The 17462-nt window shown below is 34.3% G+C and overlaps 1 protein-coding gene across 1 annotated transcript in view; it reads left to right on the forward strand.

The window, feature by feature from the left end:
• Positions 1-11641, forward strand: part of UBL3 (ubiquitin like 3) — a 94937-nt gene extending 83296 nt beyond the window's left edge. The window contains exons 3-5 of the mRNA XM_044668281.1: positions 3185-3271; positions 9145-9222; positions 9612-11641. Coding sequence (XP_044524216.1) covers positions 3185-3271; positions 9145-9222; positions 9612-9664 — 218 coding nt within the window. The 3' untranslated portion in view covers positions 9665-11641. The remainder of the gene's footprint in view (positions 1-3184; positions 3272-9144; positions 9223-9611) is intronic.
• Positions 11642-17462: the final 5821 nt, after the last annotated feature.

Raw genomic sequence — 17462 nt, forward strand, 5'->3', positions numbered from 1 at the left:
ACTTATCTCTTTCTACCTTTTATAATTTATTTGTGCATATATTTTATCTCCTTTTTTTGAGGGAAATAGTTACTTTATTCACTTTGGTATCCCTTCATAGTTCCTAGGAAACAAATTACATGTTAGAGATACAAAAATGTTAAATATGAGTATCTTTTTCCATGTCAGAATTTGGACCAGTGACCTTTTGACTTAGAATAATTTTGTTAACAATGGGAGCAATAAACTTTTTGTTTAATTGGGTCACATCATTTAAACAGATTGTGTCTAAATTATTAAGGACCAGAATAAAGCTTTAGAATTTTTTAGGGATATTGGAGAGACATTTTCATATAGTGGTATAGCTTTCCTGTTTGTTTTAGTTATTAACAATTGTAAGGTAGACAAATCCACTTGAAAACTATTGAATAATACCTTATGTTTGTATAATACATTGGATCTAGAAAACATTTGCACATATATTATTTTCTTTGATCATGTGCTAAGCGCTGAGCACAATTCCTTTGAGAGATTCAGAGGTAAATAAGATATTTTTCATGCCTTGGTAGAATTTACAGTCTAAAAGAGGTGGTATTAATCATATACAAGTGACAGTAATAAAGAATAGGACAAGCTAAAAGTACAAGAGGTGCCCTAAAAAGCGTTACATTTAGTCCACGTAAGAAAAGATTAAACAAAAAAGTTAAGCCCCAAATTACTTGTTTTGAACTGTATTATAATTTGGGAAGAGAAAAAAAGTAATTTTTTTCCCTTAATAATTATTTTTTATCCAAATTGATATTAAAATTAGGATTTGGGTTTGTTTTTTTTAAAGCAATCTTTGGCTGATAGTCAGGGAAACTCTTTTGAGAATTTGCTACAAATAATCTCTAGAGGAGATAAATCACACATCAGTAAGTGAGAGTATTGATGCCATATTATAAACTTTACAAAAATATTTAATTCCCATCCTTTCACTTCAACAGACATCAAGTGTTCAGGACGCTGTCCTAAGTACTAAGAATATTAAAAATAAAAGTGAAACTTTTTCTGCTCTCAAGGAGCTTACATTCTACTAGGTGGAATATGGTATCTTTTCTGATAAGTAAATACAAAGCAATTTCAGGAAGGAGAGAACACTGACAACTAGAGGTGAGGAGAGGACTGGTAAGCACCTTCCACTGGGGAGCCTGGAAAAATAAAAGGAGGTGGTAAGGAGAAAGTTCATCTCTTAGGTCTGTAAACTTGTCCAGTAACATATATAACAAGGAGCACAAAAATAAGAATTTTTTAAAAATCCAAATTCACACAATCTTCTCTTTTTTAATATAAAATATAGTTAATAACAGTATAATATATACTCCTTAGAAGTTTGTGAATCAGTTGTCAACACTGAAAATACTGTGATTATCAGTGTATCAAAGTAAAGATGAGATGAGAGAAAAGTACCACATATTCACAATAAAGTCAATTAATTTGCTTCAAAACAATTTGTAAGTCTATAGCTACAGGGCAACATCAGGAATTAAGACTTTTTTCTGTAAAGAGCTACTGGCATTGAGAAAAGTCTACCTGGGTCCATACATATATAAAAAACCAATCAATTTCATGTTTGTTCTTTTTACCTACCCACCCATTCTCCCAGAATCTCCCCAGAAAAAACATAAAACAATTGAACTTATTTCAAAAATTTAAAACAGGGAACTTAGAATACTATTCTGTCTTAAAGGAGAGCAAATTAAAAAGGGAAACAGAGAAGGATGGATACCTTTAGAGAAAAATAAATTTTAGTTAGAAGGGGAGAGACAGACATGAGACAAGGGAGTTTGGCGGGGAGACCATCATCTCCTGGCAACGCATGTTCACTTTACCTCCCAAACTTGGTCCAACCAAAATTTGTTACCTGTGGGAAAATGAGCCTCACCAGAATGCCATATTTCGTTTTCTGTATTTGTTTGTGGGCTTCTATGAGTTCTTTGCATTTTCAGCGTCATTTTGCATTGCCACCCAATATAGTTCTTGTATCTTGAATAGTTGTATAGGCACTCAGAGTCCCTTTTTACCCACATGTGAAAACTTTAATTTATATTTTTAGAGGTTTCCTAGAGTAAGTCTGTGTGTGACAAAGAGTCAAAGCAGAAACTAACCGTCTTGGGTCAAGCTTTAAGACTGGAGTCATTAAAAGGCTCGGAGCCATTGTGACATTTATTTTTTCTTATAATTCAGTAATATTCCATTGCAATCCTTTACTGTAGTTTATTCAGTCACCTCTTAATCAGTGAGTTCCTTCTATCTTAGTAGGTGCTGTTGCTATGAATGTTTTGATCTGTATTGAATTGTTTTCCTCCTGTCTTGGATTTCCTTGAGAATTATAGTTTCTTTTCTTTTCTCACATAATTCTAAATTGTTTTCCAAAGTGATTGGATCAATTCATATTTTCATCATTTCTATCATTTTATATAGATATATATATATTTAGGATATTCTGTTTCTTTATTCTAGAGAGATTCCTCCTCCCCAAATTCACATTAAAAAAAAATTAGAGATGTTCCAAATGAATACTACCCAAGGAGGAATTTTCATCTTCTGTTGTGTAGAACATGCATGCCCAGACTTACTGGCAAGATGTATTTCCTTTCAAGGTTTTTTGAGTTATGAACAGAAGGACATAGCATATAAGCACTTAACAGCTGGCATTTACCACCTTTGTTTTTGTTGGATAGACAACCAAAAGAGATGTAAATTTTAAATGTGTACTTTTAAATTTATTTTCATACTTAATATAACTATATCAACTTGTTTCAAAAATCACATGACAGTTCTATACAGATCATTTATTTGAAATCTTCAGCAGGTATTAAGCCAATAATCTTAACCTCTGTTAAGTAGAAATGATTAAAATTAAAGTAATTCTCAAAAATTTTTATTGGGATAAGTTTTTTTTTTATTATGTTTATACCCTTTTGGTAATCTCAAGGTTTTCCATTTATTCCGTTGTGGCTAAAATTAGTCTTCCTAAATCCCTTTTTCAAATAAAAACATGATTGACTTATAGATATTAAAGAACATCATGAGAGTAAAAGAGAAAGCTAAGAACTTTTCTTGTTGCATCTTACCAAGCTTGAAACTGGGTCAAAAAAAAAAATACAATATGCCCTACCTATCTTTTGGAATTCATTTGACTAATTCTCTGATTTCTTTTAAGACTGGGAAGAAGAACAAGTTAGCAGTCCAAATATTCTTCGACTTATTTATCAAGGACGATTTCTACATGGAAATGTGACACTAGGAGGTAAGGCTATAATTTTTGTAGAAAAATTAACTATTGAGTGGTAGGATCTGTTGTGGGTTCCTTAGGTTACTTTGTTTTCAATGTGATTCCTTTTTAATATTTTATATTTTGCAAACTCCAGTTTCAAAGCTAAGTAATTTAAGCCCCTTGTGAATTTTGTGAATAATACTCCTTTCAGTAGTCGAGAGACTCTTCATTTGAGAGGAGCACCCTTTAATTATATCCTTGGGCATCCCAATTTTGTTGCAGCATTTTTTATAATTTGTTGGAATTTCATTGTGGTTGTGATATAATAAGAAACAACTTGAAAATACTAAGGAAAGGCTAGTTTATCTCTATGGTAGAGTTGCTAGTCATGTGAAGAGCAAGAATAAATGAGTTTTTGCATGTATGTTTGGAGAAATGCAGCTTGAGGGTGCCCCCTTGTGGTTCATATTTTCTATATTTAGGTTCCTCCTTTTTTGTTTTAATTAGTAGGATCATAAAATTGAATTTTAGAATTGGAAGAGACCTTAGTGATCATCTAGTCCAACTTTCTCCTTTTATAGATTAGAAAACTGATCCCTTCAGAAGGAGTTGATATGACTAGTATATGGTAGAGGCAGAACTGGAACCCTGTTACATGAACCATGCTAACTCTCAGTAATTTATTAGACTTATACATACTTTGTACTTATAATGTTGGATTCATATATCTATATCAATTTCTATAATCTATTTTAAAATTATCTAGTATTTTTAATGATAATAATCTAGTATTCTACATTTTAAATTCATGGAATAAGGATTTATAAAGTCCTTTCTGTGTGCAAGGAACTGTGATAGTTCCTAGAGATGAAAAGAGAAAATGAAAATGAAAAAATTTAATCCCTCAATGAGCTTTTATTTGAATGGGTAAAGTGAATTATTTAGGGAAGAAGATGTGCTTCTAGACTCCCAAAGCCAGCCAAAAGCATGCAATACCTATGAAACTAGTAGAATGAGATTGAGAAAGATGGGGGGAGCAGGGTGGAATGCAAGTGGAGTTTTTCCTATATATTCTGTCCAAGCTGAGTTTTTGTGTCATTTTGCTAGTTCTCCTTTTTTCTTACTGTTCTTTCTCATTCTCCTCTACTGACTTATCATCAATATCATACCATTTAACTGTCCCCCAGGGTTCTGTCCTTGGTTGTCTTCTCTTCTCCCTCTATACTCATTATTTTAGTAAGCTCATTAATTCCCCTCAGTTTAACTATGTTCTCTATGTAGATGACTTCCAGAGCTGCTGTCTTTATAGATTCAACCCTATTCTCAACCCTGAACTTTAGTCCCTCATCACGAATTACCTATAAGATATTTCAAAATGGATGTCCTAGGGACATCTTATACTCAATATATCCAAAGCTGAACTGAACATTATCTTTATGCCTCATCTTCCAAATTTCCCTGTATTGCATTATTTTCACTCTCCCTTCAATTGCCAAATCTTGTCTTTTCTACCTTTACAGCATTTCCTTACTTGAGACCCATTCTCTCTACTCAAATTATTTCAGCTTTAGCTCTTACCCTCATCGCCTCTCATCTAAATTATTGAAAATCTTTAAAATGATCTTGCTTTCAGTCACTCATTCTAGTCCATCTTACTACACATTGTTGCCAAAATGATTTTCCTTAATTACGGATCTGATCTTTTGACTTCCTAACTCTGTCAAGTCCAACCACTCCCCATTGTTTTGAGAGCAAAAAGGAAAACTCCCTTTTGGCTTCTAGGATCCTTCATAACCTGACATCAGCCTGTTTTTTCCAGCCTCATTGGACAGTACTCCCCACCTCATACTCTTTGATTCAAACTGGTCTAGGCTGGTTATATAGATCTTAACATGGAGCAAAGGAACTGAAAGAGGACCAGGGAAGGACAGTGTGAGTAGAAATGTAAATAAGGACTATCGGATGTTTGGTTGTTCTAAGGAGAGCTATGAAAAGACAATTTCCTTTTTTAAATAATTATTGAGTGTCCTCAGATTCTTGCTAGCTGGATGCTAATTAATCTGTACATAGCCAATTTAGAATAGCAAGTATGGCAGAAGTACCCACACAACTTTCTCTTCTATTATCATCAGAGTTCATATTGTTATGGTAGAAATAATAGAAATGTCCATGTGACATGAGGCACCAATCTTTCCCTCTTTTTTGCTGAGGGTAGATGAATCTTGGCTCCAGGCAAAAAGCCAGGACTTTTTATTGTAACAGAATGGCTGGCATCTAAACAAACCCCAGCACCCATTGTCTCTTCTGATTCTGAGGAAAATGTAGCAGTTAGGGGAAGGATTAGGAATTTATGATAGCAAGATCCTTCCCCCATACTGATGCTAATTGGGGAATCCTTTAGATCTGCCTACCCATCATCATCTTATGTAAGAGAGAAGTCCCACTTCAGGATGATGGATTATTGAGAACCTCTTGGAATCTGTCTTAGAGTTAGGATAACTTCATCCCCCAGTACCCAGCTCATCCCCTTTGGTACCTTTAAGATTGGAAAGAACCTACCATTCTTCTCCATATCATTGCCCCTCCTGAGGTGGCCTGAGGGAAAAGGAGAAGCTGGGCTCTGACTTCTCTAGATCCTGGAATGTTGGCATCTGTTCCTCCTGCAACATATGAACCACTTCCACTCCCATCATACTTGTGTTGTCAGTTTGTTACCCTCTGAATTTTACCGTAATTGGAATAAAAGCCCTTCTTGTCTCTTTTCTTGAGTAAAACTTTGCAATAGACTATAACCTAAGAAAGAGAGGTAACAACTTTGCGCTTTCAATCTTTAGTTTCTGAAGTTGCCTCCACAATACTAATATAATTGGGTGATTATCGATTAAAATAAAAACCAAACTGTTGACAATGTGTAGATTTTGCAAAAAAAAAGCAGCTTAATAGAAATTTCTACCTTTTATCCTGTTCTGTTAGTCCTATGGTAGACAGTGATATAAATCTTATTTTTCTGAACTTCTCCTCTACCTCTTCAGTGTCACTAAAGCCCTCCTTAGAACTTCTGTTCCTGAAGCATATAATTCATTCTATCTACAATATCAAAATGACATCATAATTTTTTTTTAAAAATTATTTCATTCTTTCTCTCATCCCTAGCATTATAGTGACTTGACTGTTTTAAAAATAATAGTGAGGGGGCAGCTGGGTGGCTCAGTGGATTGATAGCCAGGCATAGAGATGGGAGGTCCTGGGTTCAAATTTGTCCTCAGACACTTCCTAGCTGTGTGACCATGGTCAAGTCACTTGACCCCCATTGCCTACCCTTACCACTCCTCTGCCTTGGAGCCAATACACAGTATTGACTGCAAGATGGAAGGTAAGGGTTTTAAATTAAAATAATAATAGTAATAATAAGGAATTTTGATTCTGTTTTATGGAATCTAGTCTAAATTGATATGGGTTAAAAGCATTTGTACCAATTCTACAAAAGTTTAAAGCTTTCTTAAATAACCACATTTTCTAAAAATATATAGTTCCAAACTATTATGTATAGCAGACTTAAATCTATCATGTAGGCAGTACTGAAAGCCTTGCCATCTAGATGCAGAATCTGCTAGAACTTATAATAGAAGGAGACTATACAATAGTGAGTTCCATTTTGTATCTTCCTATTTAAGGAGTTACTGTTACCAGAGAATTCATCCACTAATGACCAGCCTATATAAGTTTTGTATCAAAGTTCATATATGCATATTTTTAATCCATTTGGTGTATAAAAGGTAATAAATCAAGTGGTTGGTTTTTTTTTTCAAAAAAGTTTTGAAAAGGTTATGTAATAAAAGTCTAATTTAAATTTCATAGTAAATAAAACAAATCATCAAAATATAAATGTTTTTTTTCTCTCCTATATACAGCAGAAAACATTTTTGTATAATAAATATAGCAGACTTAGAGTCAGGATGACCTGAATTCATGTCTTATCCCTGACACATACACTGGCTGTTGTAACCCTGAACAATTCACTATCTTCTCAAGGCTTCAGGCAATTCTCTAGATCTATGAAGTTATAGAAAAGTTGCTGATCTGCCAGTGAAATAACAAGTCTGAGCAAATATACACAACACAATCATTTACATTTTCTTGCACAGTTTTTTTTTTCCTCACTGTCTTCATTGAAGTCATTGCCCCATATTTGAAATTTGAACAGGTATGAGAAGAGACAAATCTAATTCTCCCCTTAAACAAGTTACGGTACTGACCTTCTTTAGTAGGAATGTTTAGGAAAGCTAGAGCTTTATTTTTTGTCTGTTTATTAATTCTATAGGCTAATTCTATAAGCTAAGGATCTATAGGCTAAGAATAGCAGATAATCAAGTCTTATTACTGAATAATGATCTCATCCTCATTCATAGGTAGTAAAGAGAAATCAGAAATTGAATGGCAGTGAAACTAAATTAGCATTATGACAGAAACACCAATTCAGAAAAACCACACTTGCTCAGTGTTTATAATATTGTCTACAGAATAACAAAGCAATTTACTGTGAAAACTTGAAGAGCCTGCAAAATGGTTTTTTATGAACAATGCCACGATTGTGATTCTTTCTAATTAACCTTCTTAGAAAAATAGTTGGGTTTTTGTTCTTGTTGTTGTTTTTTAATTCAAGAATTAGTGCACTAAGAAGAAAGCTTGAAATGAAATTTCTGCATCATTTCCTTTCATTTTGGTTTATAGTGATCTAGTACCATGACTGTATCAGATTACTAGCATGCAATCAGAGAAACAAATGTATCCCAATTATGATGTCTAACATTTTACCTAATTTAGGGGAAAAAGGTTCTTTCTTGGTTTTTTCTTCTTTAAAATCAAGTATATGGCTAAGCTTATCTGACGTAAGCCAAATCAAATGAGATAATGTGTGTGAAATATGTAGCTTTCAAAAAATGTAAAGCATTATATAAATGTAGAGGATGGTGATTAAAAAAGTTAAGAGTTTGGAGAAGCTAGATAAAGCACCAGGCCTGAAGTTGGGAGGACCTTGATTCAGATCTAGCCACAAACATCCTATCTATGTGATCCTGAGCAAATCACTTAATGTTGATTACCTAACCCTTGCCATTTTTCTGTCTTAGAATTGATACTCATAGAGAAAGTTAGGGTTAAAAAAATTTTCTGACTTCTGCCTTTAATGTCAGTAGTTTTATGATTCTAGTAAGTGAAAATTTATTTTCTCTCAAGATTGACTGATAGGGGGCAGCTGGGTAGCTCAGTGGATTGAGATTGAGGCCTAGAGATGGGAGGTCCTAGGTTCAAATCTGGTCTCAGCCACTTCCTGGCTGTGTAACCCTGGGCAAGTCACTTGACCCCCATTGCCTAGCCCTTACTACTCTTCTACCTTGGAGCTAATACATAGTATTGACTCCAAGATGGAAGGTAAGGGTTTAAAAAAAAAAAAAAGATTGACTGATGGTTGTCAATAGCTATCATCTAGATTTTATATTTTGAAAATCTGGCATGTTAACTTGTGAGATTACTGTTTAGCACTTTCTAGTTTTCAAAATAATTAGCTATTGCCCTTTTAATAATAGACTGTAAGCTCCCCAAGGAAAAGGAGAGTGTCTTATTCTTCTTTAAAACACCTACAGTCTAACAAAATGCCTTATTAATAGTATAAGTTAAATAAGTTAAAAATGAATAAGTGAATTAATTTTTCTCTTTCTTGGCTATGAGACTACATTTCAATTTTAGAATTATGATCTTTGAAGGAGATGAAGTCTTTATTGTATAGAAGTATAGTCTTTTTTATTAAAGCTCAGTAAAAGATTATTCCAATTAAAAAGATCGTTTCAAGTCTCCTTAGCCAAAAAAAGTTGAAGTGTTTTTAATAAATTATTCTGTTTTTCATACAGCATTAAAACTTCCTTTTGGCAAAACAACAGTTATGCATTTGGTGGCTAGAGAGACATTGCCAGAACCAAATTCTCAAGGTAAGCTATAAGCTATGTTTTAGAGGGTCTAACTAAAGTTACATGGTTTTCCTTGGACTTTCCCATGGAAGGATAGAAAATCTTCAGTTTATGAATAGTTCAAGGTAAACTGTAAGCTATATTTTAGAGAGGGGTCTAACTAAAGTCACATGGGCAAGCTTTCAAAAATGTTGTGGCTTTCCTTGGATTTTCCAAGGGAAGGATAGGAAATCTTCTGTTTATGAATAGTTCTTCTCAAAAATTCTAGGACATACAAATATTAAAAGAGCATTTATTGTACTTCTTTAATACATATAAATGCAGAATTTGAAAGTTATGTAGTTGGAAGCCATACTTACCATTTTACCAGGTTCCAGCTTGTAAATAAGTCTTCTGTTCATTTTCCACAGGTCAGAGGAACCGTGAAAAGACTGGAGAAAGCAATTGTTGTGTAATCCTGTAAACACTGATGTTTCTTCTAAGTGAGGTGTAATATAAATCTTTGTCTTTCATGCTGCTGGGATAGAAGAGATCCGACATTGCTTCAGACATGCTTAGGAAGAGTCTGTCTGTTAATCCATGGAACTGAAATATTACATGAACACTGTTGCATTCTCTTGCAAAAAGAGATTCAAGAACATTTTCGCTATGATTTTTTATTTTTAGTTATTTTTGTTTATGTTGAACAATCTTATGATTCATTGGTTTTTGAATGCAGTCAATCTAGGAAAAAAAAAGTTAATGTTATCTTCCACAGCAGAAACCATTTTGCTGCCATAATAATCTTCATCCATAGAATTTATAAATCAAGCGTTCCAAATGCAATTTGCACTAAAAATGGTTGACATAATTTCATTCTTTTCATCAATAGAATTTGTAACTATGTCCATGATACCTAGAAATAATCAAATAAATTCCATACTGGAAAACACTCAGCAATTAATAATGTTCATTAATGGTCAATTTAAAAAAAAAAACAAACAACAGAGAAGGGGCAGGAGAAAAATGGGAAAGAAACTAAACTCTTCAGTGAATTCTACCAAAGTTAACCTTGGTGGTGACACTGGCATAGGATACTAACTAACCTGAGTGTGACTATTTTAACTGCAACAAATGAAAAAACAAAATGTGCCTGTTATTTAAAGCACTCTGTAGAGGGCTGTTTAACCTAATTGTTTTCATTATGATGTGCACTCTTTGGTCATACAGTAGTTGAGTGCTTGTTCATACAGCACAAATAGGGCAAAGAGTGTGTTTCCTAGCCTTAATATGGGAGGGGTAATTTCCTGTAGTCCATAGGCTTTTATTATTGTGCATAACTATTAGAAAACCTCATCTACTGATCAATTTTGTGTATTTGAATATCAGCAAATTAATGGTTTTTTCCAGTAATCTTTTCTCATCTGTACCTTAGTGTCCAATGTCATGCTTACTCATTAGACATTTCAAACAAATTCTTAATATTTAAAAAAAAAAAAAACCTTTGCCATAGTACTAGTTTTGTTTATGTAATCTGCATTTGGTATTAGTGCTTGCAATTGTATTAAAATCAAAAGCTGATTTTTAAGGCATACATGATTTAAAACAATGCCATTCTTTTGTTTCATACCAATAATTTAAAAGTTGATATGCTCAAGAAATTTGCACAGCACTAAAGCATGAGCTAGTTTCATCTAAATCTGTAAAAATATAAAAGATTTTATATTTTTTCACTGGGAAGAAGTTTCTTCCTGGGTGAAATGACAAATATGTGTAGAATATATTTAATAAAAATCTTATAAAATACTTAAACTATAGAATTTAAATATAGATTGGCGTGTAGTATAATAGAACAATATTCCTTATAAATAGCTTTAGCCTTCACAGAAATTAAAGTCAGAGGCTGACATTGTGTTCTGTATTTAATAAGTGTCCACAGCCCTTAAACCTTACATGTAAACGTTGCCAGATGGTCAACATCATTTAAATGTAATCAGGTTATTTTATTCCTTGTTATCGCTTTGATGAAAAGGCTTTATATGCAGTAGATCTACAAAAATATTGTTCATACTGATCAGAATTAAATTTGTATAGAGCAGAGTTTTAAAACAAATTGTAAATAGTACTAAACATTTTCTTTCTGCAACCTGTACTGATAAAATCCTTCTGTAAACTAAATAAAAGAATATTGTAGTGCATTTGGGTGGTAATTTTAGAGGTCCTTGATTAGATCAATAATTGTTTAAGTACTTCTCATCATGGTTAAAACTATGTTTTCGGTTGGCATTTTTTTCTGAATATTGTTTTTTTAAATTACTTAATATAATGTTTAGTTTGTGATGTGTTCCCAAATGTATTTCTTTGGTATTTAACCGGATTTATTTCTGCACAGTCACTACAATGAGAGAAAGGTTATGTAGTCTGTGCTCTTATTAAAAATATTATGTTCTTAGAAGTTAAATATTTTATTCTCTTTTTTACTATAGCTCACATAAGAATCATGGCAATGCAAACTAAAGAATAGAATGACAGGTTCCTTTGTTAGGCAGGTATCCCACTTAAGACTTTTTGGGGGGACAATTGCAATAGTCTCCTAACAGGTCTTCTTCTCGCCATTCTCTCCCAACTATGGTTCATATTTATTTGTATAGCTGATCTAATCTTTGTTGCAAATTATCCCCTAATAGGTTCTTTTTCTTCTATTCCTCTGCCCCCTATATAACATTTATTCTTAACAAAAGGCAGCCAATCTAATCTTCCTTATTGTAAATGAGTTCCTCTGCACAGTGTTCTGTGGACAGTCTAAATTTCACCATATTGGTTGTTCCTTTGCCTGGTTTTCAAGGCCTGTCATAGTCTGGCACCACCATACATTCCAGCCTAACCTCATATCTAAACCCTGCCACTTGCTTTTCTCTCCAGCCAAACTGACCAACCCTTTATCTCCCAGACCACCCTGCACTTTTCTGTCTCTGTGCTTTTCTCAAGTTTTTGCTTAGGTCTGTCATGTCTTATCTTTTTTTTTTTTTTCCTAATTCAACTATTGCATTTCTGCCTGTCCTCTAAAGCCAAATTAAAATGCCACTGCAGTGAAATTTGTTTCTCTGACCTGCCTTCCTCCAGTCTTTAATGGCTATCTCCATCAGACCTTATAAAGGACTTTGTTTTGCCACTTCTCTAATGCACTTATGCTGTTTTGTTTCATATTACATTTATCTGTATGTGTATGTCTCGCCTCCTTTGCCAAATAGAGTGTAAGGGCAAAATTTTGCTAAAAAATTTAGATAAATTTTGTGTCTCTAGCACCTAGAATAGTGACCTGCAAACATTAGACACTTAATGTTTGTTGAATTGAAACTCAATAGTTATTTAGAAATTGCTGAGTAGAATAAAGAAATGAATTGCTAGAGAAAGACTTAGTATATTGAAATCTATAAATAATAAGTATACTAAATTAATAAACTGCAACAATTATCAAGAGTCCACATCATGCAGATCAATGTTCTATGAACTTGAGAGCTGTAAAAGTTGGCTGAGAGTAGTGTATAATATTTATTGTGAAATGAGATTAAAATTTTCTTTATTATAGGATTTTACCCCTCTTCTTTTCAATAATTTCCATGTACACTTTGCTATGTTTTCTTCATCTTTTTTTTTTCACTTTGTACTATTCACCATCTTTCTTCCTTTCTGCAAATTCTGCTAGACATTCCTGCAGAGAAATTCATCTTTAGTGCCAGTCACCATTAACTTAGGAACTTTGATAACTGAACCCAATTTTTAAAAAAATAGAATCTTTATTTTTATTTCATGGGCAGCTCTTCGTGCTACCCTTTGGAGTTTCTCAGTAAAGACACTGAAGTGGTTTGCCATTTTCTTCTCCAATGGATTAAGCAAAGTTTAAGTGACTTGCCCAGGGCCACACAACTAGTAAACTCTGAGGCCAGAATGGAACTGAGGTCTTCTTGACTCCAGGCTCTGTACTCTTTCCTCTCATTTAGATATCTACCCTTAAAATTATTTAAATTCATTCCAAGTAGGTCTTCAAATTCTTTTCATTATTAGTTTCATTGTAGTAGATAACATGGAGGATTTGGTATGATATGGCAAGAGCAAGAATGGCTCAGAGAAGAAATCATTAACAAACCTAAGAGGAAGAATTCTTGCATAAATTTAAAGTAATGCTAAAATATGGGAGCAGGTTAGGTTGCTAGACAAATTGTTTTATGCTCTCTGCAACCACATATACTTCTGAATGTCTTTGTTCAGATGATTATCAGTCACATCTACAGGTATCTCTTCCACATCACAATTTTCCCTATTGTGGTTTTGATATACTTTGGGTTGGCATAAGATATTAAATGGGAATTTGGGGGGGGGGGGAGTTTTGCTTCTGCAAAAGGAGTAGTTTTGCTACTTCAGATGACAAAGAAAACAAATTTAGAAATCCAGAAATGCATATAATATCAACATTTTTTCTTTTAATAGCATAAACATACACAATTTCCTTTTCAAACCTTAAATAAAAAGTTAACATTTACAAAAGCACAAAAACCAAAAAATTCTACACATTGCAAGGGCTCTGTGCCACTAATCCCCGTGATGTGGAAGGCATACCTGTATATTTTAATTAACCTTGGAAAGAATTTTAAGTCATAGCAATAAAACTTGGGGACTTGGTGTAAAGCCTCACTTATCCACTCCAAAGAAAAGACCAGCATTGTAAAATTATAAAATCATAGAGGCAGAACACCTGAATTTGGATCCCAACTGGGACACTTACTAGGTGGATAGCCAGAATCAAGTTACAATATCTGTGAGCTCCTCTGTTTTCTTATCTGCAAAATTGATATGAGCATTTATACTGTACTACCTATTTCATAAGAGTTGTGAGGAAAGCATTTTGTAAAACTCAAAGGACTATGTAGATTTTTATTGTCATGGGATAAAAGATGTCTAGTGGTCCCTTCCTAGGGAACTTACCCTGATCGGGGTAGGGAGAATGCATTGCACTTGGGGAACAGATGTGCCTATGGTCCCTCTCATCAGTCTCCTTTTATAAATCCACCTTCTTCCACCAAAACAACACCCCTAGGAAATCAGTTCTGTTTCCTCATCTGCTCTCCACTTGCAATACATCCTGTCCTAATATACCTTTCCTGGATAACACCTATTCTTACAACTTAACATCCATACACATCTGTATATATCTGTGTTTGTAAAAACATGCCTGTTTGTGAAATAGTTACGGTCATAGTTTTCCAACAGCAGAAGGATCATCCCTGTCAAGATTGTATTATTAAAAATCACAGACTCTTGAGTTGAAAGTCACATTAGTGGCCATCTATAAAAAACTTTCTAAACAGGAATTTTCCTAAACGAGAATCTCTTTTATAGCATCCCTAACAAAGTTTATCTATTTTTTCCTTGAAAAACTCAAATGAAGGGGCACCACATTCTCATCCAAGCCAGCCAGTTTCCTAAGGAAGGGCTGAAATCTTTCTCACTGCAACTGTCATCTTGATACTCTTAGCTATAAGCTCAGTTCCTTCAACCGGTTCTTGTATATGGCAAGCCGAGGCTCTGTTCCACCCTGAATGCCTTCCTATTGGTGTTCTGCAGGTTATATACAGAATTTAACATAATTCTCCCAATTATGGTTTGGCATAAGTAAAGTGGAATCTTCTGTGTTCTGGACACTATATTTCTCAATGCAATCTAAGATCATTGTTTTCTTGGTGTATATTGGGCTTGCAGGCCCCTAACCCTACCCCATCCCCTCAGATACCTTAAATATGAATTACTATTACCTGAGGAATGGGAAGAGAAGGGAGATTTGCAACTACAATGGAATTTTAATAATAGGTAAGAGAAAATTGAGGAACCAGTTATGAGATACCAAGGCTGCTGGAAATAAAAAAAATGTAGACTGGAGTAGGAACAGAGGTCATATCCCAGGGATTCCCAAAGTGGGCACTAACCCCCCCCCCCCGTGGGTGCTGCGGCAATCCAGGAGGTGGTGATGGCCACAGGTGCATTTATCTTTCCTATTAATTGCTATTAAAATTTTTTAAAAATTAATTTCCAGGGAGCTAAGTAATATTTTTTTCTGGAAAGGGGGCAGCAGGCCAAAAAAGTTTGGGAACCACTGTCATATACCATTCCTTCTTCACTGTGGGTAACTATATCCCTGAGCTCAACTGCTTCTCCTTCTGGTGAATATTTTTAGACTAAAAGAGGCAGATAACCTTCAAAGAATTATTTTGACTTGCTAGAGAAGCTAACTTCACTAAGGAGTGAAGGAGTTGGTGGCAAAAGAGCCCTAGATCCTGGCAATAGTATTAGAACCAGATTAGAAGGGTCAGGGTCAGTGAGGTTTCCAGATTTACCCTGTACAGAAAATGTAACACCACACGGTCCCCTTTTTGCTCTCACCTCTTAGAGGTGAGAGTAAATGTAGATCATAGCCTTCTCAATCAAGGTAGATCATAATTGCAGACTTATGGTATCATCCATATCAAAATCAAAATAAGACTAAAAAAAAGAAATAAAAAGCTACTGAATAACCCAGCCTTCTCATTATCCTAAATCTGATATCCAATCAAGGGGACCTAAAGCTTCTGATTATACCAAACAGAGCCTTCTTTGTTAGCCATTAGAAATAAAGATGAGCTCTTGCAGAAATACTTTTGGAAAAACCATGACAAAAGAACTCTCAAAGGTTCAACTATTTGATTACTTAATTATGTCAGCAAGGAACATTTATTAACTTATTCCCATCAAACTTTGATGTCACATAGTGGATTTTCACTCTGGACATTAAACAACAAGAATAAGCAATTCATCTAACCATATAGACTTATCTAATAGATCAGCCTTGGCAAAGGTTTTGAGTTCAAGTTCCCAAAGGGCAAATTCAAGCTGTCTGTGAGGCTCCCCCACCCCCATTACTGATAGAGCATGGAGGGAGGAAGTGAGGAAGTGCTTTCTTTGAGAAAGCATGCAAAAAATCTTCTCAGGCACTGGGAAGAAGGGGGAACAGAGCAGCTCCCTGAGTGCCAGCTAGACATGTGTGCCAGTACTTCACCAATGCTTCACCAATAGATGCTAAACCAGATGATAGTAGAAAGTATCTTCCTGAAATGAGAAATTCCAGAAATAGATTCTCCACTTCTAAAACAATTTGAATTATGCAGACCAATGGATTCAGAGTTAAAAAACTAGGTTCAAATCTCACATCTGCTACTTACTAGTTATATGACCTTGGACAAGTCAAATGTTTATCCTCCCTAGTCCTCGATTTCCTCATTTATAAAACAAAGGAGTTAGACTAGATCAAAGGTTCTTTACATTTGCTGTCTATGAACTTAAATATACATATATATATGTGTATATATATATACACACACACATATATTTTCATAATTTGATTATTTCAATATATTTTTATAATGCTGCATATTAAAAACCCTATTCTAGGGGGGAAATGGGGGTTCATAGCCTTTACAAGACTGCCAAAAGGGTACATCACACAAGAACCCCTGCACTATATGATTTAAACTCCCTTCTAAATCCACTCTAAATCCCATGATCCTATGATATAGACAGCCCTATAACTGCCTGAGATTGCCTTCAGAAAAATAATCATTCAGTCTTAGACACATGAAATCTTAGAGGTTAGAAGTCTTCTCAGCCATCATCTAATCCAACCTGTACCTGAATCCAACAATATCTAGGACAAGCAATGATTCACCTGCAGTTCTTTAGCTATGGGGAACTTACAATATATCCCAAGACAACATTTTCTATTTAGGAAATTTCTCTTAGGAAGTTTTTCTTTACATCTTCTAAATTTGATATTTTAACTTCCTCCCATTGCCCTTGTTTCGGCCTATTTTTAGCTAAGTAGAACTGGTCTATTCCAGTTTGACATAAGAGTTCTTTAGATACCTGAAAACAGTGATCATTCCCCATTAGCTTTTTTTCTCCTGCACGTTAAACATCTTCAGTTGTTTTAACCTAATGACATCTTTTCCAAGCACCTTCACCATTTTCTTGCCCTTCTTGGGACTTAACTCCATTTTGTCACTTCATATAACATGGTACCCAGAACTGGACATTGTTTTCCAGTTTTGATCAGAGCAAAGTTCAACAACACTATTCTTTCTTTTATTTGTCTTTTGGATGCTGTCATTTTATCTATTTAGCCTCCAATCTCATTAGTTTCATTAACTGCTATTTCAGATTATTATTTAGAGGCAGTGAGGAGGCTCAGTGAGTAG

Source organism: Gracilinanus agilis, chromosome 3 (genome assembly GCF_016433145.1).
Source record: "Gracilinanus agilis isolate LMUSP501 chromosome 3, AgileGrace, whole genome shotgun sequence".
Lineage (NCBI taxonomy): Eukaryota > Metazoa > Chordata > Mammalia > Didelphimorphia > Didelphidae > Gracilinanus > Gracilinanus agilis.